Source organism: Falco punctatus (assembly GCF_963210335.1).
Source record: "Falco punctatus genome assembly, chromosome: 7".
Lineage (NCBI taxonomy): Eukaryota > Metazoa > Chordata > Aves > Falconiformes > Falconidae > Falco > Falco punctatus.
This window is the reverse complement of record NC_137587.1, coordinates 16,221,355-16,243,617: the sequence shown is the minus strand read 5'-3', so window position 1 is coordinate 16,243,617 and position 22,263 is coordinate 16,221,355. Positions and strand designations below refer to the sequence as shown.

The 22,263-nt window shown below is 36.8% G+C and overlaps 1 protein-coding gene across 1 annotated transcript in view; it reads left to right on the top strand.

The window, feature by feature from the left end:
* Positions 1 to 22,263, top strand: part of AQR (aquarius intron-binding spliceosomal factor) — a 55,631-nt gene that overhangs the window by 12,094 nt on the left and 21,274 nt on the right. The window contains exons 11-24 of the mRNA XM_080394730.1: positions 1,107 to 1,223; positions 2,166 to 2,279; positions 3,083 to 3,186; positions 3,981 to 4,083; positions 5,127 to 5,247; positions 8,170 to 8,311; positions 9,110 to 9,288; positions 11,064 to 11,231; positions 11,647 to 11,816; positions 15,276 to 15,517; positions 17,185 to 17,328; positions 17,896 to 17,965; positions 20,461 to 20,571; positions 22,115 to 22,224. Of these exons, the coding sequence (XP_080250856.1) occupies positions 1,107 to 1,223; positions 2,166 to 2,279; positions 3,083 to 3,186; positions 3,981 to 4,083; positions 5,127 to 5,247; positions 8,170 to 8,311; positions 9,110 to 9,288; positions 11,064 to 11,231; positions 11,647 to 11,816; positions 15,276 to 15,517; positions 17,185 to 17,328; positions 17,896 to 17,965; positions 20,461 to 20,571; positions 22,115 to 22,224 (1,895 nt within the window). The remainder of the gene's footprint in view (positions 1 to 1,106; positions 1,224 to 2,165; positions 2,280 to 3,082; positions 3,187 to 3,980; positions 4,084 to 5,126; positions 5,248 to 8,169; positions 8,312 to 9,109; positions 9,289 to 11,063; positions 11,232 to 11,646; positions 11,817 to 15,275; positions 15,518 to 17,184; positions 17,329 to 17,895; positions 17,966 to 20,460; positions 20,572 to 22,114; positions 22,225 to 22,263) is intronic.

Genomic DNA, 22,263 nt, shown 5'->3' with positions numbered 1-22,263 from the left:
GAAAATACGTATTTGAAGTTAAACTGAAGTCTGGCTGTTAGGCAAAATGCTTAGAGGCAGGACACTTAATGTCAGTTTTCACTAGGTACTACAGGAAGGTTAGAATTCAGACAGTTTGAAGTGTGTTTAAGTGACGGGAACATCTCAATGAGCTGTAATTCCAAGTGTTTCTGCCTTGGTAGCATGTCCTGTGTTAATGGGTGCTTTTACCTATGTTGAGGTCTTTTTCAGAATATTACTGTTTCATCATATTACGGTATATAGACTGCCATCAAAACCTGGTGATTTGATAATTTGAAAGGAATGAGCCCATGGAAAGTTCTTAGGGTTTCCCGAGTTTGGTGTTTATAGTTACTGTGCAGGGCAATTAACATTTTCTACTAGAGATTATTTTCTTTATCTTAGTTCTAAACACCATGTTGATGCTTTTTGGCTAAATTCAGTCTGTAGATTCCATTGAGAACAACTCATTTTTCTCTTGAGTTCTTGAGGTGTACTACTGTATGCTGTTGAACAGTTGCTACATATAGCAACTTAAGCTATTTACGTTGAGAAGAAATGTTCTCCGTTTTGTTTACAAAAAGCTTTTATAGGTTTTTAATTAAAATTTGAAAAATTCTTAGACCTAATTTGAATATCTTACAAAGTATAGTAGAGACCATACCATATTTAGAAGAAGTACAGTTTGTAGTCTTGAGAAAGACAAGCATGAAATTAATGAAATGAGTATGGAAACCAAACATTTTAAACAATGTTGAAGACACATGGCATACCTTTGGTAGCACATAGTCATTATGTAGACAATAGTGCAACAATTGCTTTATTTAATTTACTTTTATTACTGGCAGGATGCAGTCTCAGTAATGGCAAGTTTATGCTGTGCTCATCAGTCATATAAAAGTCTGTGTTCATAACAGCTTGCCTGCATAAGACCGGTGTCTTGGCTTACATAAATGCTGCTTTAATATGAGAACCTCTGTTGGGGTATTAGAACGCTGCAGTTATTTACATATCTATCTTGATATGCCTTGAAATGGAAAACTATGAGAAACCATTTCTCACATTTTGAAGAATTGCTTATATTAATGTGAGGTTGTTTACCACAGGCTTTGCTTCCCACACGGCGATGGTTTAATACAGTGTTGGATGATTCCCATCTTGTTGTGCACTGTTACCTGTCCAGTCTTGCTAAAAGAGAGAAGGAGGGTCATCTGTTCTGCCAGGTGAGATAAAAAGATGCTGAAAATAACTTTTTCATTCTTACGCAGCTCTGAATACTGCACTTGTTTTGGTTTATATTTCTTTATTAAGACAGGCTTTTCTGTTGGATGCAAACTACATGTTTTTTTAAATCCTTCAGGCAGTATTTCTTACCTGTACCTATGTGTGTTGCTTGCTCTTACATTTCTTGTCCTCGTTTTGAACAGTTCTTAAAAGGACATTCTAGAAAACAGTGCAGCTTCTGCATGCTTTACCCCTCATGTAGCAGAAGTTGTCACCAATGCATTCTTCAGCGCTTTTTGACCTCAGACTGTTCTACAGTGCAGCAGTTTTTCACTGTTGTCCTTCGGTTTACTCAGTCATAGACAGTACTGCTATTTATGGCAGGATCTGGAGATCTGTCCCCTTCCCTGCATCGCAGTTGCTTTTCCTGCTGCTTGCTGTCCTTCATCTCTGGCATTTGTTCAGTTTCTCTGAGGGTCGTTATTGATGGAACACAAAGCCAGCAGCATATCTGAATAATTTTCTTCTGAGCTATATAATCTCGTTGAAATGTAGGATGAATTCCAGAGCTGGCATCAGAGAGGGCAGGAGGGAGCAAGACCTCTCCCTTTTGGTAACAGCAAGCTGTAAGTTGGGTTCAGTGTCTCAGTGAACCTCTGGCTAGATCACCTTAGTGCAATTAGTTTCAGTTTCAAGTCCCGGTATGTAAAAGAAACTAGGTTGGTTGTGGGCAGTGCTGTGATTTCTGTGGCTTGCAAAATTTTGTGCATCAGCCAAGTATGAAATTCAGATACCACTCCTTAGTCCATTTCTTCTAAAATTTTGAGGAGCTGTTGTTTGCGCATGGTGCCCAGATTTTTCCTCTTGAATTGTGTTTTTGTTTGTGGTGGGGTGTCTCTTAACTGTTAATCCACTAATTTATATGGATGATGATGTCGCAGCTTTTAGATATGCTTAAATTCTACACTGGCTTTGAAATCAATGATCAGACTGGAAATGCTTTGACAGAGAATGAGATGACAACAATTCACTATGACAGAATTACTTCGCTACAGGTAGGCAGGTGATTAAGGGCTTATGGGAGGGAAAGGATTTGGTTTTGTTGTTTTAGTCTAAATTGCATCTGGAACAGGCAGTAAGTTATTTCCCAAAGCAAACCCCTTACTTTTCCTCGTGTGTTACAAAATAGTTTTAACTTGAGTTTCCTATACCATGTCAAAGACACTTTGGTGTTATGTGACTAAATAATGTGCTCAAGCAAAACACGACCACTTTTGATTTGATATTATTGAGATGAACTGCTCCCATTAAATCTATTCAGAAGGGAAAATTAAGTGCTGTAGGAAATGAATTTACAATTACGCAGTAGGTGGCACCATTTCTTCAAGATCAGCACACACATATGGTAGCAGTAGTGGTCCCTTGTACATAAGAGACGAAATAAAAATTCACATTATTTGTAGTCATATAAAGATGGTTACACTTTTCAGAATTTTCCCCATCAGTTTTAACAAAAAAAAAAACCCAACAAAACAAGGAAGCATGGTGAAATTAAACTTGTTCCTTGTTTTTCTTAGTTGCCTACATGGCTACATGTCTGCCTCTGTTTCATTATAATGACGGAACTGGTGCTGATAGAGTGTATAGAAAAGACACTGTGTGGAAGCACAGGAGTAAAGATGGTGCTAACTAAGAAAAACAAATTTCACCTGGTTTTTATTTCTGTCCTAGTAGTGTCCACAGGGTGCTACATGTTATGAATCAGAAGAAGCTATGCTTTTTTATAACTATTTATGTTGTTATTAAGTTGTTTCATTAGTATACTTACATTCAGTTTTGGGGAATTGGTCTTTTGTAGAGAGCAGCATTTGCACATTTCCCAGAGTTATATGACTTTGCACTGTCAAATGTAGCTGCAGTAGATACTCGTGATTCTCTGGTGAAGTTATTTGGACCCCTTAGGTAAGTGATCACAATGAAATTTAACATGAAATCAAAATTCTTTGTTCTCAGTCTGCTTTAGTTTAACAAATTTCTAGCCTTTTTTCTTTCTGACTTCTCATGTGACTTCTCAGGCCTTTCTGCCTCGTCACAGTGCCTTTAGGTCTGCTGAAATAGTGAGACAGGGAGCGTTTGTCCACTAGTGGTGGAGTACTAGAATTCCAGTATAAGAAAAATATTTTTGTTCTCCTTTTTTTAATGAATGTGAGAAAGTACTAATTTTCTAGGAAATAGCTAGCTGCTTAAAGTAATTGTAGCAGTGGTTAACTACTCTAATTTAATTACTAACTTTTTAAATTTAGCTTTTTTTTCCCCTCTGTTCTGTACAGAAACTACGACAGAAATCTTAGAAGTATACCCCAGTGTTAACTGTACTGTATTGTAAATGCTGTGATTAGAAGGATAACAGTCTGTATTTTGACAGAGGCAGTGTGTGCTCTATTGTTTGGTTCTGTTTTAAGCTACATGTCTTGAAACTATAAAAAACACTCACACCTTGCTCTGTTTTTTGCAGGTGAGTGGTTAGCCTACACTTGCGGCTGAACGGGCTTCGCCCATGAAGTGCTCTAGAGCACTTTGTAACAATGCAAAAAATAACGTATCTCAAACTTCAGTTAAAATACTGATCTACAGTTGTTTGGTCGCTGATTAAATTCATAGTTGCAATTTGCTTCTTAAGAAAAAAACCTAAGCTGTGGTAAGTGCTCTCCAGTTTCAGTGTGTCACAAGCTTCTGTTCTGCCTTCTGCTGTGCAGCTCAAATATTCTCCACCGGGTGGCGTCATACCTCTGCCTACTGCCGCCCCTTGCTGAGGGGGAAGACTCGAGCTATGACAAGGAGTTTCTGCTGGAGTTGTTGGTAAAAACATAATTAATATTGCTTGTATTTCTTCTTTTGCAAACTGAAGACGTAGATAAATTTAGTAACTACACTGTAGTAAAGTAGCCATTTTATTACCTTTTGCTGAACCACTTGTGAACCACAGCAGTGTTATAGCAGTGAAAGGCATAGTAAGGTGAGGTTTTAAATCATATTAATTGTTTGAAAATGTTTATTTATAAATGTAGTTCCCCTGAGAAACTAGTATGTGTTGTAATTGTAAAGGTCAATAAGCAATCTCAGCAATGGTTTTGAGTTCTGGAAAGATTTTTGATCTTTATGTAATAACCTGTTTGTCCCCTTTAAAAACAAAAATACCTGCTAAAGTGGATCTAGATATTCAGTACCTATTTGGTTCCTCAAGCCTATTTGAAATACTGTTTGATGCACATAATGAGGTTTTTTATAGTAAGTGTATAACAGTAGTACTGTAGGCTTCTAATTTGATATCAGTATTAGAATGGCATAGCTGTTTTTAACATCTTTTTTGTAGGCTTATTTTGTGACTGTTGATTTTTCTTAAAAATTGTTCATGTACTTCCCTAAGGTTTAGACGGTAGTAATACAATGCTTGTGGATGCCATGGAGAGATACTTATTCAGGTGACATATTGTAATATGGGATGAGTTTTTTTCTACCCAAGAGGAAGTTAAGACTAGCTCTTGCTGAATGAGCAGTGTTTGTTAGCTGTTGACCGTGGAAAGCAAAGTAAATTTTATTTGAAGTTGACTCTCTGCTAAGCCTTGACTGAATATTTTCTGTTGTGCCATACTCTGCTGAGCAGCCAAATGATTGACTCTAGTACTGTGATCAATATCTGGACTGTATGTTTGTTCATCTTCTGATGTCACTGTGTGCATTTATTTATATGTAATTAAATAAAAAAAAAAATCAAAACTTCTTAAAAGAGAGAAAATGGCAAGTAACCACCAGCAGTCTTATGCCTTAATGTGCATGTTTCAAAAGAGCTTTATTGTCCCTTTTTTAACTTAAAGAAGTTTAAAATACATCCTTTCTTTTAGGTATCCCGTCATGAACGACGAATATCTCAAATTCAGCAACTCAACCAGATGCCTCTTTATCCCACAGAGAAGATTATTTGGGATGAAAATATTGTACCGACTGAATATTATTCTGGAGAAGGTATGGTTAGTAGTTCGGTAAATGCTGAACAAGACAGTAAATGCTGCAGAAAAAGCAGTTGTGATGTCTGTGTTCATTCTGTCTTCAGAACTTACTGGAAGATGCCTAAGTACTGCATGTATCTTAGAGTAAGGTCAGCTTTTTTTGAGTTGTAAATCGGGAACCCTGAGATGAAATTGTTAGCAAGTTTATAGTTGATTTAAAGAAAAATCCAAAGGCCTATGTTTAGACAAAAAAATGTACTTGCTTGTAATCTAGGTAACAGATGTGCTGTACCGCACAGGAAGTTACTGTAAGGTGAAACAGGTTGTCAACCTGCAGCAGAAAAGCTGTTGTCTGTGCTTTGCTCTTAAGGTGAGGAAAGCTTTTTTAAAAAGAGGGGGGGAAAAGGCTGATGATGGGAGGAAGTTAACACTAATTATCTTACTCTTTTAGTTCAAGGTGGAAGTGTATGCTTAGTCACTGAAAGGTAGTGTATGCACCCGAAATTCAGAATCTAGTGTTACTGCTCAGTGTGCTCATGATCAAAGTAGCAAACTGCAGGTATTGCAAGCAAAGAGTTATTTAATTTTAAGCTTTGCGATAAATGGCACATATTTTTGTTCACCAGCTTTAAAAAACTGTTTTAATGTGGATCAAGAGAATTTTCATTGGGAATCTGAAAATTTTAATTTGGAACATGGAAATTCCAAATAACAACGCATTTTTGAAGACTAGTATAAAGTATGTTTCTAGTTTGAGCAGGGAGTGTTCCATACCTTCCTCCATGTAGTTTTGATTCAGAGTTTTTTTTTTGTGTAGGTATAAGCCTTAAGTTCAGCTTAGCATAAATGAGGTTTTCAGGATATATTCTCTGTGAACAAGTATTAATGAGAAGAATGAGATTCCTGAAATTTGATGCCTTTAGGTAGGCAGGGTTATAGGCAGCAAAACATCTTTTTCGAAACACATCTGATAAAAATGCCATCTAGAGATCTGCCCCAGAAGAGTATGATGCAGGCAGTTAAAAGCTGGTTCAGGTTCTTCTGAATAATAGGTCTGATGATGGGGTTTATCCTTTTAAAAAAAAACCCAACAAAACAACAAAAATGAGACAAAAAAAGCCACTCCAAAACAAAAAAAGTGCAAAACCACAAAGCAAAAACCTCAAAGTAATTTCTGGGAAATTAATACATAAACCAAGATTATTTTTTTTATTATTTTTAATGTATGTTCTGAAATATTCAGGTTCTTAAATACAAGTTAAGGCAGCTTTAATGTCATTCAGACCGTATTGAAAGGCAGCCTTTGCAGTACTTGTTCATGCAATATGTGTTTATTTTGTGTTTTATTGGCCAGAAGTACTAATCACATTATATGTATTATTGCTGGGGCTTGGGGGGGAGGGTGGAGAAAGCAGCTTATCACACCTGTTTCTGTGCTGTTTTGTGACTTTTAATAAAGCATTAAATGTTGTTAATAGTGAAATGTAATTTTGGCAAGTAACAGTGGTTGCTAGTGGTTTCCTCCTTCTGTGGTGATCTCTTTTGCTGTTATTATCTGTGTATTGATAGCAGTGTTGTGAAGCATTTCTGTTGCTGTCAGACTGTTACAAATATTTTCCTATTTTGCTTCTCTTAGTTTCAGTTTACACTTTCTCTTTTTAATCCCCATGTATTCTCCAGCCCTGATTTCAAGCAAGACAGTTTTGCTTCTGTGGTCGTGGGTTTTGTTTGTGGTGTTCTCTCTCTCTCTCTCTCTCTCTCTCCATATATGTATATATATATGTACACTTAGCTAAAGTAGCTAAATTATTTTGGTCTAAAACTTAAATAAGAGTAATTCAGCTCAAGAAATATGAGCATTATTTCTATTCTTTTTAAAAAAATTAAGGAAGACCAATATCTGTCTTGATAAATGCTGTGCAGCCTTAAGAAGTGTTGCTACAGGCCCTGCCCTTTGCGCATATAACTTGCTTTATAGCACAGGGTTTGTTACTTGGTGTTGGGAAATGCGTTAAAAGTATTTTATCACCATGAGGCTTTCCAGAACAGAAATTACTGTGTTCTACCGCCTTTATTCAATGCCACTGTACCTCAGTGCATTTGAAAGCCAATAGGTAGTACATATAGCAGTGAAAGGTTTCAAGGATAATAATGCAAATGACAAAAGCCTGATGCTTTCACAGGTCTTGAGTATAGGTGTCAAACTGGGATGTTAGTTAGTAATGTTAAATGACTAACATGCAAGAATTTTTATTATTGAAAATTTGCATCTAAGACTACCCTAAAGCTATGCAAGCTTTAGGACCTGTCTAGGGGTTTTAATGCTCCTTGTTTAGTTAGAGCTAATCTTCACAGGTTTTTCATTCTCATAACAAACAAAAAAAATTAAAAACCTATTATCAGTAACAGAAACTTTTGAGGAAAGTTGTATGTTAAAATTTGGTATCTTGGCTTAAAACTTTTTTCTACATTAGTGATATTCGTGGCCTCTAATAAACATAAAAGATTGGAATTGGGGAATTGTTGGATAACAAATGGATTTTATTAGTTAATGAGCCTTTTTCATCATTACTTAATGCTGTCTTAATTCTTGTATTCCCAAAGTACCATTACTTTGCCCTGCATTTGATTTTTACAAAATCAATTTTGTTGCAGTCTGAATGCAGGGAAGGATTCAGTCTTTCAATAGTTCACTGTATTACTGCCAGAAGGATGAAAATTACTTTACTCTTGTGTGAACTTATGTAGAGAAAACCTGAAAAATGTGTGCTTTTTAGTAGTATGTATTTATAAAAGTAGTTCTTAAAAGGTCCCAGGATAACAACTATGGCTGTTTCAGAATAACGTGTGTATGAATTTGTAGAACCAATATATTAATTCATCATCCTTTTTTATTTATTCTTCAAATACCTCTTCCCTTCCACCCTTACCCCCTTAGGCTGTCTTGCGCTTCCCAAATTGAATCTACAGTTTCTCACTCTTCATGACTACCTGCTGAGGAACTTCAATCTTTTCCGCTTAGAGTCTACCTACGAGATCAGACAGGACATCGAAGATAGTGTCAGTAGGATGAAACCATGGTAATATTAATTAAGTGATGCAAACCAGTCAGTTAACCTTGAGTTGTAATCAAAGTGCATTCAAGAATGAGTAACTGATGTTGTGTATATACTGAACACATAGTAACAACTATATTTTAAGTTATTACATAGATACTGTGTTTTATACTAAATTCTTCCATAAGATGTTGCCATCCTGTGGGATCATTTTGCAAGTGTGTGTTAATACATATCCCTGTAGATGTGTTAGGACAGTATGTTGGATGCTAACAACCAACCTTTGTTGTGTTAAGATGGATGAGTTAGTTTTCCAGAAGTACTAAGCCTTGGCTGGCATTACAAAATCTCGAAACTTACCACCAACTCCTCTGGTTTATGAGAGGTGTTACGTTACTGAGTATTCTTGGATTTGCCATCTGCTGCATTTTGATCCTCTTTAGATTTCAAAGGATCATTTGGTGCGATACCTGTTGTAATCAGTAGCTGCTTTTTGTTATCTTCTCTTTTTTTCTTCTCTCTGTGAGGTGCTGGGTTTTTTTATAATAATGCCACCATAAGCTACCTTTTGTTTCTTGAAATGTAAGAACAAGTCAGTTCATGTTATGCTTCAGTTCCAAAATGAAGGATTATGTGAATCTACCTCAGTAGCATGTAAAATTTAAGACTTCTACTTTTGTCTTAGAGCTGACTGTCAGGTAAATTGTTTCACGGTTTAAAAAGAGAACTGAATCTTATCAGATAATGACTAACAAGCTTTTGTGTTTGGCTTTTTTTTTGTTTGTCTTTTTTGTTTGTGTTTGGTTTGGGGTTATTTTTTAGGTTATCGGAATATGGAGGTGTGGTCTTTGGTGGATGGGCCAGGATGGCGCAACCCATTGTCTCTTTCACAGTGGTGGAGGTGGCAAAGCCCAATATTGGTGAAAACTGGCCCATGCGAGTACGAGCAGATGTTACAATTAATTTGAATGTACGAGATAACATCAAAGATGAATGGGAAGGTACTTATATTCTTTGAAATAAGGTGCTCATCAAAATACACTTTGATGTAAGCTTATTTGTAAGAAAGGTGCTTTTTTTTTTATCTGAGATACAAACTGGATGACATCAGTCTTGAAATAGTAAACATTCTGTTCCTAATGGACAAGTAAATAATAACTTCCATCTTCATTTTAGGAAAGTATAAACTTTTTAGACTCAGAATTTGGGTAATTGACTTTCAAATAGTGCATTAAGATTGGTAAATTTATAACTGTAAGATTCTGGCCTTTACAGGGAATATGGAAAAGTAACTTAGCATTGTAATTAGTATGCATGCTAATAATGTCATATTGAAAAGTAGTGGGGAATGTGGTATCTGTCTCATATGCAAGTGACGAGCACAGATTTTGGTTTAATTCAGACCAGTGCATTTTAATAGTTTTCAGTATATTTGAATGTTGTTAGGAAGTACTGACTGTACCAAATACTGTTTCCTGTAAGGAGCCACAGGTGATGCTTCTTTTGCTTGGGGAATTGAACTTTGCCACTTGCCAACACAGTCAACTATAGAGGCGTGTACTTGGATTATCAGTAAATGTCATTCCCTTCTCTTTTGTTAGAGAAACCTATTAGATGTGCTGGAGCTGCATAGTGTGATTACAGGACATGTAGTAGAAATGCTAAAGCTGGAGCATGTGATAAACGAGCAGATATAAGTTTGGGAATATAGATTTCTATTAAAGTACAAAAGCTGGAAGGATGGCAGCAGACTTCACTATACTGAAGGTAGCTCTATAGTGGTGCACCTAGCTTTTTAAATACTAGAACAGCCTCTGTGATTTCAAAAGCAGTAATGCCTTAATTTAATCAAAATGGTGAGGAATTAATGAATCGTTACCTGACATAACAAGGTCTTAATGAAACTGCTTTAGTTTGGATAATATCCAGTGTGTAATGAGAAACTATTTGTTTCTTGAAAAATACAGCATGTTTACTAAATTTTGAAGGTGTCTTAGATCTTTGAGCATCTGTAGATAATGCTGGAGAAAAGGATTAGTGTTCAAAATTACGTTAGGGAATTGGAGAAATTCTTAAAGTAGGCTGTGGATTAACAGGGATGAATATTAAGATTCTAAACTTCAGAACAAGTCACAACAAATGTATGTTGGGAGACTAACTTGTTAGACAGTAGCTCTGCAGAATGAAGATCATCATCACTCAAAAGCGAATATTACTTCACAATATATTACTGCTGAGGGAGAAATTAAAACACTCAACCAAGTCATGTCAGGATTTATAAACCAGAGTGTAGCATAGAAAACTAGTAACTTTCAGTGACCTTTTACCCTATTAAGTAGATAACTAAAGTAACTTTGTTTAGGATTTTGTGCCCAGTTCTAAGCATGGCACTTAAATTGTAAGAAAAATAATAATAAATTGGAGATTAGTCCAGAAGAAAGCAATGAGAACGAGAGAGTAACAATACACATGACCTTTTGAGATAGGTCATGTAACCTAAGTAAGATTATTGGGAAAAGAATAATCTTGAAATAAGTTTATTGTCATAAAACAAGCAGTCGGTTTTTCCTTTTCATATCTGATAGTAATGTGCAGGAATAGTGAAATGACAATATCCTGTGGTTCTGTATCATCAAAGTTAAAGGCATATTTTGAAACAGAAGACATTATTGTCTAAACATGTGGGGTTTTATTTAAAAGATTTTTTGTGTATATACGGAATGGATAAGTGAAATGACTTTCAATCAAATCACTGAATGTTCCTTTTTGGAATCAGGTCTGCGTAAACATGATGTCTGTTTTTTGATTACGGTACGTCCCACGCAACCTTACGGCACCAAGTTTGACAGACGACGACCTTTTGTTGAGCAAATTGGCCTGGTGTATGTCAGAGGCTGTGAAATCCAGGGCATGTTAGATGAGAAGGGACGTGTTATTGAAGAAGGTACGATATACCAAAACTTGTTAGAAATAATTTTGTTGTTGTTAACAGCCTAATCGTTGACTTGCTTCTCTTTTAAGCAATACTCACTGAATTCATTACCTGCTTGAAGGAAACAAACAATTCCGTAAGCAGCCTGAGAAAAGTTAACTAGTTTCCTCTGGTAAAATCTGATGCAATTTTATTGATTAAATAAATACAGTACATTTCATTATTAGGAATAAAATAGCTTACATTCAAAAACTTATTAGAAATGGGATGATAGCATCAAATAAGAATGCTTGTAATGCAGAAATTGGTTTAATCAATGGAATTTGTCTAAATTTCACTTCAGGAATGATTGTGTATCACTTATTTGAACGATAATCTGTTTTTAGCATTAATTCAAATTCTGATCTTACTGTTCCATTATGGGCAGGACCAGAACCCAAGCCAAGACTTAAGGGGGATTGCAGAACATACAGAGTATTTCTGGACCCAAACCAGTATCAACAAGACATGACCAATACAATCCAAAATGGAGCAGAAGATGTTTATGAGACATTTAATATAATAATGAGAAGAAAACCAAAAGAAAACAATTTCAAGGTAAGGTACTTGCTCCTTGACTCTTAGGATAAGAGTTTGTCTGAATATGCCGTACTCAGCAGTACTGAGACATGTTCATTTTAGATGCACATAGTTAGGCTTTTGCACATGGTTTGGCACTGTATTACTTCAGGAAGTTAGAGCACGTCAGCTGGTGATAAGTTGCTTCTGCAGGTAAGTACTGAAGTAACTGGAAACCAAAACACTCCTACTTAAGTGTATAATAAAACATAAGTTTAGAATTTCAGTCTTTTAGCAGGTAACTTACAGGTTAGTGTATTTGGCCTTTTGGGTAAAGGGAGTATGTGGAATGTTTTTGTTACCTGGTATCATAGTGGACTGTAGGAAGAGGAAGTAACTAATCAAAAGGTGTGGATCAGAAAAGCCTGTTAGCTTTTGGGAACATCACTGGGTCAGTTTCTTATCAGGCTTTGGAGGGTGTCAGATGAGGATTTTAGCACTTGATATATTTGATAGTCCTTAAAGAGAATGTATGCTAGCTTTGTGGAGTGAATGATGGGTTTTTTGCCTGCCGTAGCAATTTTCACACGGTTGCAGTGCATGATTCTTCAGCATTTTACTTCCTTGGTATCTTTTGTCAGGAGAGTTTTCATGGAATTTGGTCAGGGTTGCAGATAAAGCTGATGCTAATACATGATGATACTCTGTATTGCCTATAAGTAAGATTAAAATTATGCACACGACTCTAATTCAGTTTTACATATAAATTCAGCAAATGTTGTATTTCAGGAAGCTTATCGGTACCTTAGCCTTCCTTGCCTTCTGTTAAAGCAAGAGGAAAGTTTTTCAGCAAAGTTGATGTCTTTGAATTTCTAGAATTGTGAATAGGTCAAAATTAAATCTAATGTCAAGTGGTCTGGTTTTTTTGATTAGGTGGCGTAATTACAGTATCATAGAATCACTTAGGTTGCAGGGCAACTCTGGAGATTATCTAGTCCAAGACCCCTGCTCAAAGAGGGTCACCTGCAGCAGGCAGTCCGGGGCAATGTCTAGTTGGGTTTTGAGTATCTCCAAGAACTAAGAATCCAGAACTTCTCTGGGCAACCTCTTCTAGTGCTGAATTGTCCTCACAGTAAAAAAAGTGTTTTTTTGTGTTCAGATGGAATTTAATATGTTTTAATTTGTGCCCATTGTCTCCTGTCACTGGACACTACTGAGAAGAGTCTGGCTCACTCATCTTCATTTCATCCTATCAGGTATTTACCATGTTGATATAATATCCTCTGAGCTGTCTCTTTTCCAGACTGAACAGTCCCAGTTCTTCTGGTTTCTCCTCATGTGAAAGATGCTTCAGTCCCTTAATCCTCCTTATGGCCCTGCACTGGACTCACTCCCGTAATTCCATGCCTCTACAGGTTTTTTTCTTTTTTACTAAGTAGCCCAGAACTGAACACAGTGCTCTGGATTCGGAGATGGTCTGCCATTCAGAGGGGCCTGGAGAAGCTTGTGGAGTGGGCCCATGTGAACCTCAGGAGGTTCAAAAAGGCCAAGTGCAAGGTCCTGCACCTGGGTCAGGGCAATCCCCAGTATCAATACAGGCTGGTGGATGAAGGGATTGAGAGCAGTGCTGCAGAAAAGGTCTTGGGCATACTGGTGGGTGAAGAGCTGGGCATGAGCTGGCAACATGTGCTCACAGTCTGAAAACCCAACCACAGCCAGGGCTGTATCAAAAGAAGTGTGGCCAGCAGGTTGAGGGAGGTGATTTTGCCCCTTTATTCTGCCCTGGTGAGACCCCATTTGGAGAGGGCCCAGAGGAAGGTCCCAAAAGTGATCAGAGGCATGGAGCACCTCTTCTGTGAGGAAAGGCTGTGAGGGAGTCGGGGTTGTTCAGCCTGGACAGGAGAAGGCTTTGAGGAGACCTTATTGCAGCCTTTCAGTACTGAAGGGAGTGTTTGTAAGAAAGATAGGGATAGACTTATTAATAGGGTCTGTAGCAATAGGATAAAGGGTAATGGTTTTAAGCTAAAAGAGATTAGATGCAGACTAGATATATGGAAGATATTTTTTACGATGAAGGTGCTGAAACACTGGAACCGGTTGCCCTGAGAGGTGGTCGATACCCCATCGCTGGAAGTATTCAGGGTCAGGTTGGGCAGGGCTCTGAATAACCTGATCTAGTTGAAGATGTCTCTGCTCACTGCAGGAATGTTGGACTAAGTGACCTTTGAATGCTCCTTTCAACCCATATTATTCTGTGATTCTATAGTTCAGCCTCAACAGTGCTGTGCAGAGTGGAGGGAGCACCTCCCTTGACCTGCTGGCAACTTCTTAATGCAGCAAAAGATACTGTTGACCTTTTTTGCTGTGAGGGTGCATAATTTCGTGTATCTGAAAATATTTTGTGTGTGTATGCTCAGTTTCTTTGCTGTTTAGACTTTTGAATCTTCAATGTTCCTTGAGTTTTCCATTATGAAAATGCAGTGTGAATGAAAAACCACCTTTACTTTCGGTGCCTTAAAATCATGCTTTGCATGATTGAAGTGGTTTTCATTTTAGAGCAATCTGCAGCAAGCTCTGACCAGATGGATACAGAGGGAGGGAGGAAGACTTTGACTCTTCTGTATCTAGAAAGATGCCTCTGGTGTGAAGCAGTAGTTTGCAGTCTGCAGAGAGGATTCTAGTGCCATCCAGCTGTGGATTGGTATACTGGAAGTAATTCACAGAGAGTCCTTTATAACTTTAGATTTAAAAAAAACCCAGAACTGATTGTTAATGCTATGTGTCTGTGTCAGATTCATTTTACATTATAAGCACAAGTGCTCTCTGCCAAAGCCTGTTGGTGTTCTGGCACTGTGTTTCCTCTGCTGAAGAGCAGATGCGTGGTGTTCTAAACCAAGTTTCAAGTAGGGTGGTTGCTGAAGACTTGCCACTGAAGTAGGTCTATTAACAGGAAGACTAAAGTTCAGCTACCTCTTAATTAAAACTAACATCCTCTGTGTGAGGCCAGGGTCTTGAAATTGGTGTTTTCATGGGAGGGGGGAAAGGAGAGAAAATACTGACATAACCACAGATGAGTAGAGAAATTAATCTGGGGGTGAAGACCAAGGTTTTGGAGGGAAACAAGCTGGCTGGAGGGATGGAATTTATAGGGTTGAAAGAGAAACTTTAAGATGCTTGAGGGTCTTCTGTGTCATTTTCCTGTGTCATCCCCAACCCCCACCCCAAGTGTTCTGGAATGAAAACCTTACTGGTGATTATGGTCCTCGTTACTAACAGGATAGCTGAAGAATTACATCGTTTGACACTGGTGTCTTGTTGCATATATATACTCTGTGTGTGTGTATCTATATATATACTCAATCTAACAAAGCACCTGTCGATAAAGACTGTTACATACTAGCATCTTAGAATGGGTTTGATTAGTTTTCACTATGTCATGTTTTCTTGGTAAAAAGTCAATCTCTCCAATCATATTTTTTCTATTTTTCTGATTTGTAGGCTGTTTTGGAGACTATTAGGAATTTGATGAACACAGATTGTGTCGTTCCTGACTGGCTGCATGACATCATTCTTGGATATGGAGACCCAAGTAGTGCACACTATTCGAAAATGCCAAATCAGATTGCAACTCTGGATTTTAATGACACTTTCCTGTCCATTGATCACTTAAAAGCTAGCTTTCCTGGATACAATATTAAAGTGACTGTTGACAATCCAGTTCTGCAAATACCTCCATTCAGGTGATCTCAAAATTTCAAGTACTCCTGGTCTGATATTCTTGCTGAAGTGCATTGTCAGGTGCAGTTGGGTTCCGTGGTTGAAGTGAGGTGCTACTTCTTTAAGGAAAGACGTTAATATGTTAATATTAAGATTTAGATAGCTATGTAACAGTTAACTGTACTGCATTTTGGCTCAGGACCAGCTTCTGCTCTGTTCTGTGCAAAAATGCATCAGAGCCTTGCTTGTAGATCAGCCTATTGAATGTATGGGAAAAGCAGCAGTATGAAATAGAATCAAGACATGTAGTATTCGCTACTGCATGATGCTATCTAGCCTCCTCAAGTTCAGCTTAAAGATTTTTAATTACGTAGTTCCCTTACATGTCTCATTAAAGCAAGCTAAGAGCAGCAATTTCAACATCAGTTAAAATATGAGCTTTTGGAAAGACCATTCAATCAAAATAAAGAGTTGTCTGAAATCCCATATTGCTTATTTAATTTAGAAATGGTTCCTGAAATAAGATTCCCACCTTTGACCGCTAACTGAGATATATACATGTTTTGTTTCAGTGGTACTGTTGTCCAGCATATTTAGACTTGACAGTTGTGTCCCTGCTGGTGGACCTCCTTCGACTCTGGCAACTGAGTTTCACAGTGCATGGTGTAGGAGAACAGTTTCTTCAGTCCAGCTGAAGAAACTATATTTTTCTCCCTTACAAGTTAATGAGAGTTGAAATATTTTTCCTTTTGAAGGAATAGATTTGACTGGGGAGGGAAGAGATGGCTTCCCCCTGCACCAGTCAGCTCTTATCACGGCTAAACTGAATCTTGAAAAGCAGGGAGGTAATCTTCCTTGCTTGCTTTTTTTTTTTTTTTTTTTTTTTAAAACATTGCATGTAGAATATGTGTGGAGAAGGCACTAACATTATATAATGATACAAAAATAATCTGAAGGTATAAAGACAAGACACCATGCACAATTTCCCTTGATGGACTAGTGTTCATTTTCAGTTCATGGATTAGAACACAGATACCCCTCTTTATGAAAAGTGATTGCTTCATTTGCCCTGTAAAGAGAGTAAGATTATTGCTGTTAAGGATGTCTGCATTGTTGTCTCAAGGTAATTCGATAGCTATTGGAATTCCTTCACCATGATTTGTTTCTGAATTGGAGAAGCTTGCTAACATGTAATACAGAGGGCTATACAAAAAATTGAAAGGGAGGATGAAAGGTGTAATCTGTTGGGGCAGTTTAGAACATTGATGTCTTTTTGTGGGGAAAAAAAAATTGTGCAACAGTTCCAGAACAAAATCAAGTTATTACTGCTGAGCAGAGTGTGTTGGTGGCTTTCTATTACAACTTTACTCCTGTCCCTTCCATTTTCATTTATGAACTTTGTGCCTTCAGTGCTTTTCCAGCTGGCTGTCAGCACTGCTCCTGGCTTTTCAAGCTATGTAAAGAGCACTGTTGACAAACTTTCTGTCAAATACGCTTTCTTAAAATCTGCTTCATCAATTTATTTGTCATTCCTTTTCCTTATCCTCATTAATACTTTGTCATTTGCAGCTCTTAGTTTCCCTGCTGTGTGAAAGTTTGACTTAACAAAAAAAAAACTTTTCTGTATAAACTTCTAAGACAGTCTGGTATCAGTGAATGTGTTGAAGTGTAGTCTTAAATTGTGTTACAGGATAACTTTCCCAATAAAGGGAGGTAAAGGAAAGAAAAGAAAAGAGGATGGGAGTGAAGAAAAATCTGAAGAAGCTAAAACACTGGTTGTAGAGCCTCATGTCATTCCAAACAGGGGACCATATCCATATAATCAACCAAAACGGTAATAAACGAATGAGAATTTACTTACAAATGGTAACACGTGCATAGCAGTTAATTTTCAAAAGTAATTAAAAAAATAATATTGTTGGTTATAAACAAAACATCATTTTTATTTCAGTACTAAAAGAAGATTTGAATATGAGACTGTTTTGTTTTTTTACATTTAAGTGAAACTCTTACGCCCTGTCTGTTTAAAAATTTCCCCTGTAGAACAAGGAGAAATACTGTCTTTTAGTATAGTCAGGACTTTGAATATTAGGAGAATCACACCTAAATAATTGTACGGCATTCTCGGCAAATAATAACAGAAGACAGACAATCTTTTAGATGGGGTGGTTTTGCTGTCACGTGAACAACTTGAGTTACTGTCTCTTGCTTGGAAACTGTGAGATTGTCATGTCTATAAAGATGATAGTTGTTGGTTTAGTCTAAATAAAAGTTTGCAAGCATGTAGTTCTAGACAAATGTGTGGCCAATTAATTTATGATCAGACTTGTTAAAACAATTGCTTTTATCAAAACTGTTGGCAAATCAATCAATTCTCTGATCTTGTTTTTCTTTGTTACAGCAATACTATTCAATTTACCCATACTCAGATTGAAGCTATACGTGCAGGAATGCAGCCTGGGCTAACTATGGTAGGAATATTTTTAAGGATTTTATACTCTATTTATTTGATTTTGTCTTTAGAGTCTGTTTTACATTCAGCAAAATACCAGTAGTGCCTTGCTGCGGTCACTTCTATTAGTAGTTTAAAAATAGGAAAAATTAATGTACAAAGGTTCAACATCCTCCCATCTTATCAAAATCATACAGAAACACAATTGTTTTCTGTATAACTGTAGCCTGTGTTTCAGTGGCTGAAGACTTCCCACAACTGAATTTACTTTTTCAGTGGCTGGATTGCAGGTTTTAGACTGTAAAGCTTTTGCCATGTATGTAATTTTTGGCTGTTTTAAATTACTGGCATTATTTTTAGTTTGATCTGACTTCATTAAAGGAAATGAAAGTCATTGAATTGTCTCCAGGGAGCTTTTTTCTGCTGTTTTGTGAAATCTAATGTGCAGTCCTTTATACCCTACTGACTTCTAGAACTAGAAGTTACAAACCAAACCAAAGCTATAGATTTGTTATGAAAATAATTTTTGATCAGTGAGTTTCTGGAAAGGTCTTTGAGGTTTACCACTCTCAGTTAGACTTTGACTTACAGGTACCTGTCTCCCACTGAAGTACAGTCTATCCTGGTAGTGACTCAGTGGAATATTTGAATGAACTTTCTTTGATATTCTTAATTTCTTCTTGGCCTATATAGGTGATAATGCTAGTTTTTAGGGTTTTGTATTGATATTTATTAGTACCATTCTCTTCCTCATTTGTTTTACAACTCCCTATACACTGGCACCCAAAGGTGCAAGGCAAAGGAAAAAATAAACTTGAGGAGAATTGTATGCCTTTTTTTTTGTCCCTGACTGCATGTTCTGAAATTAGTAGTGTTGTAAATGTGCATAAAAGTTACCTGAGTTCCTGGCAATTTTCTGAATAACAGTATGTTTTCTAGTAGAAGATAGAATATCAACTTTAAGGTCTATTTGGAAATTAAAGCTCCTTTTTGAATGCTGTGAAAATGGCACAGTGATAGATGCTTCAGATTTGGTTATTAAACAATGTTGGAAGGGGTTTACATAATTGAAGTGCTGGGTTTTACATAATTGGAGTGTTTGTCTAAGAATACCCATGCCAGTGTGTAGGAGTATTGTTTTATGTCAGTAGTATTGTCAATAGGAAAGAGCATTGGGAAATTTAAAATCTTCATTACAGTTTTGTAATATGTAATTAACACATAAAAATACTAGAGAGGGGGGGGTCTCTTAAGTCACCTAGGTTTTTTATTTTTGTATTTTTTTAAAAATAGCATTGCATACTGTTTATTAATGTCATTTAATATTTGTTGAACTATTAATGACCTTCAAATGCAGGTATGTAATGCATTATAAACAACCATCTACCTCACTTTTGGAGGGTTTAAAGAAAAGTAACTTCCTGCGCCTGGTACTTCATCAATTTTCATAAATATTTGAGGTGGCTGTTACATAATTTGAACTTTTCTACTAAAACAGCATTTGCTCATGTTTTAACGGGTTAGAGAATGAGAGTCAAAAGGGAAAAACAATGACAAAGTCAGCTTTTTTGATTTTGAGGATTTATTCTGACTTTTTCAACTATAGCACCCACTTTTTTGCAGGGAGGTAAGGCAGACTGAGAAAACAGTTACATAATATAGGCCTATGATTTATTTTATGTCATATACTTCTAATATTTTTGAGAAGTGCAATCCTGATTGCTTTTGAATCCAGTGATCAATGAGATTGTTAAATAATGCAAGTGTGATTTCATAGCAGTTTGTAATGTGTAGGTACATATGAAGCCTGTTGTTCTGTGCTTCTTGATGCTGAACAAATTACTTTGAGATGCTCTGTAGTACTTGGACACCTTTGAAATGTCTCAGATATCAAATTTTGAATGTTGTTGGTATAATTGAACCTCTAAAAACTTAACTGTTGGTTACTTCTGTATGATCAGTGATAGAATTTTGAGTAAATAAAAAAAATGGACTTTTTTTTCCTGTTCTTTATATCTATCTCACATTAATCTTTCCAATTGTGTGTTTTGATGCTTTTTTCACTGTTTCCCGTGTGTAGCCTGTCCCAGGACTTCTCTGAGGAGGTCTGTTTTCATGGGTTGTGAAACAGGATGGTATTTCATATGCTGGATTACCATATTCCTTTTAGGCAGGAATCTGCCTAACTAATATGAATTAATCTTTTATGACATAATGTACGTGTTCTTGAAGTTCACAAAAGCCAGCCAGTGATTGCGGAATTACCATATTCCTCTTGGGCAGAAATCTCAATTAGCATTAGGCTCAGTCTTTCATGGTGTATGTACATATTCCTGAAGTTCACAGAAGCCAGTGAGCAACTGTACATGAAACAGAAGACTTTTTTGTTGTTAATGTATAATGTCAGTGTCTCATGAGATTGTTCTGGGTTTTTTTCCCCAACTGACTATATTTTTGTATTGTGCAATATTCGGATAAATTGTGTGTTGATTTTTGGTTTTAATTTTTTTTCAGGTAGTGGGTCCACCTGGTACTGGAAAAACTGATGTAGCAGTCCAGATAATTTCCAATCTTTATCACAATTTCCCAGAACAACGAACTCTTATAGTTACCCACTCTAATCAGGTAGTGTCAGTCATGTATGAAACTTTTCTGTAATTAAAATCAAGAAGAACAGCAAGTATTGAGATCAGTAGGTTTGGGATTTCAGTTGTCTCCACAATGAAAACTTGAGTTGGCTTTGGTGCAATTTTGCCAGTTTCATAATGTGAAATTAACTTTTTAAATTTAATTCTGAACTATTCATCAGAAGTTTTCAATAGATTTAACTGGTTGGGGTCAGAAATTTGGAAGTATTTTGAAAAAGTGTCAGCACAGTTCTTACAGTTGCACATTTACTGCATGTGTGCCAGATTTTCGCCACTTGGCTTTTTTGGACACTGGCTGTCCTGTGCTTCATGCTTCTAAGGAAAGGCCTCCTGAGCGGAATGCTTGCTTCCCAGTCATTAGAAATGGAGTCTAGCTGCTAATTCTCAATCATATGTAAAATAAAAATGATAAAAGTCTTCAAGACTCTTACTCTAAATCAGCATCTGGTTTGGAAGGGTTTGTTTGGAAACCAAGGGCATCTATTTTCTGGTCTCCCTAATTAGCCTACCCTATCTCAGTTGTGAGCTATCTTAACTGAACATACCACTTTGAAAACATTTAATATTTTTCTGTCAAAGTGAGAACAGGCACTTATGCTGTTGATCACTGAATGGTGGATGGGGCTTCCTTTTGGTGAGGAGTTACAACCTGGAATAATACAGGCCAGTCTGCAGTGGGTTGTGGGAGAGTAACAGGCAGTGAAGGTGAGAGCATGTCCCTTGAGGAGAAAAGGACGTGATTTGAGACAGGTAGGAGACTCTTACCAGACAAGACTTACATGAGAATATGAACTTGAAATTTTACTTCAGGAAATAAACTGTATCTCAGCAGGGTTCTTTCCCTATAACTTGATGCTGTTCTTCAGCATGTTTGATGACTTCCACCTGACTTGAAGTACAAGTGGAGCTTGGTCGTGTTTACTCTTAGTTTCATAACTTGATGATCCAGTACTTACAAACTTACTCCTTTGAAAGACACTGAATTGGGCAGTTGATGTTAAGCTGTTAGAGAATTGAAGAGTTTAAGGCAGGAGATGTAGCACACCTTGAAGTGTAGTTCAGCAGGATTTATTTATCCATATGGAATAGAGTCACAGTACCTGCCAGTCAGTACTGGATCACACTTTTCTAATGTACAGTAGAAGTTTAAGTCATTTTAAAGTCATCTAACAAAACCAGTGTTTACCAAGTGTGCTTCTTGAGGCAGTTTTGTAAACTGATAGCTTTATCAACTGAATTAACTAGGTGATAAAATCAACTTTTCAATTTGTCTTAAAATTGTAAAATCAAATTTGATAGTTGTATAAAGTATGCAAATACAGGAGTTTTAGTAGGTGGATTTCCCTGTTGTCAAGATTAAGAGCTCTAGTTACAGTGTTAATTTCATGTTTGCTTTGGCTTCCATTTATACCAAAATAAGCATAATTTCCTAGCTGGCTTACTAGTAATTCTTCAGTTTTTCCCTGCAAGAGCCTCTGAACTTATAAAAACTAGTTTCTCCTGTTCTTGTCAATCTTTAGGCCTTGAACCAGCTGTTTGAAAAAATCATGGCCCTAGACATTGATGAGCGCCACCTCCTGCGTCTGGGTCATGGAGAAGAGGAACTAGAGACAGAGAAAGATTTCAGCAGGTGAGTGGCCTGGTTTCAGCTGGGATGGAGTTAATTATC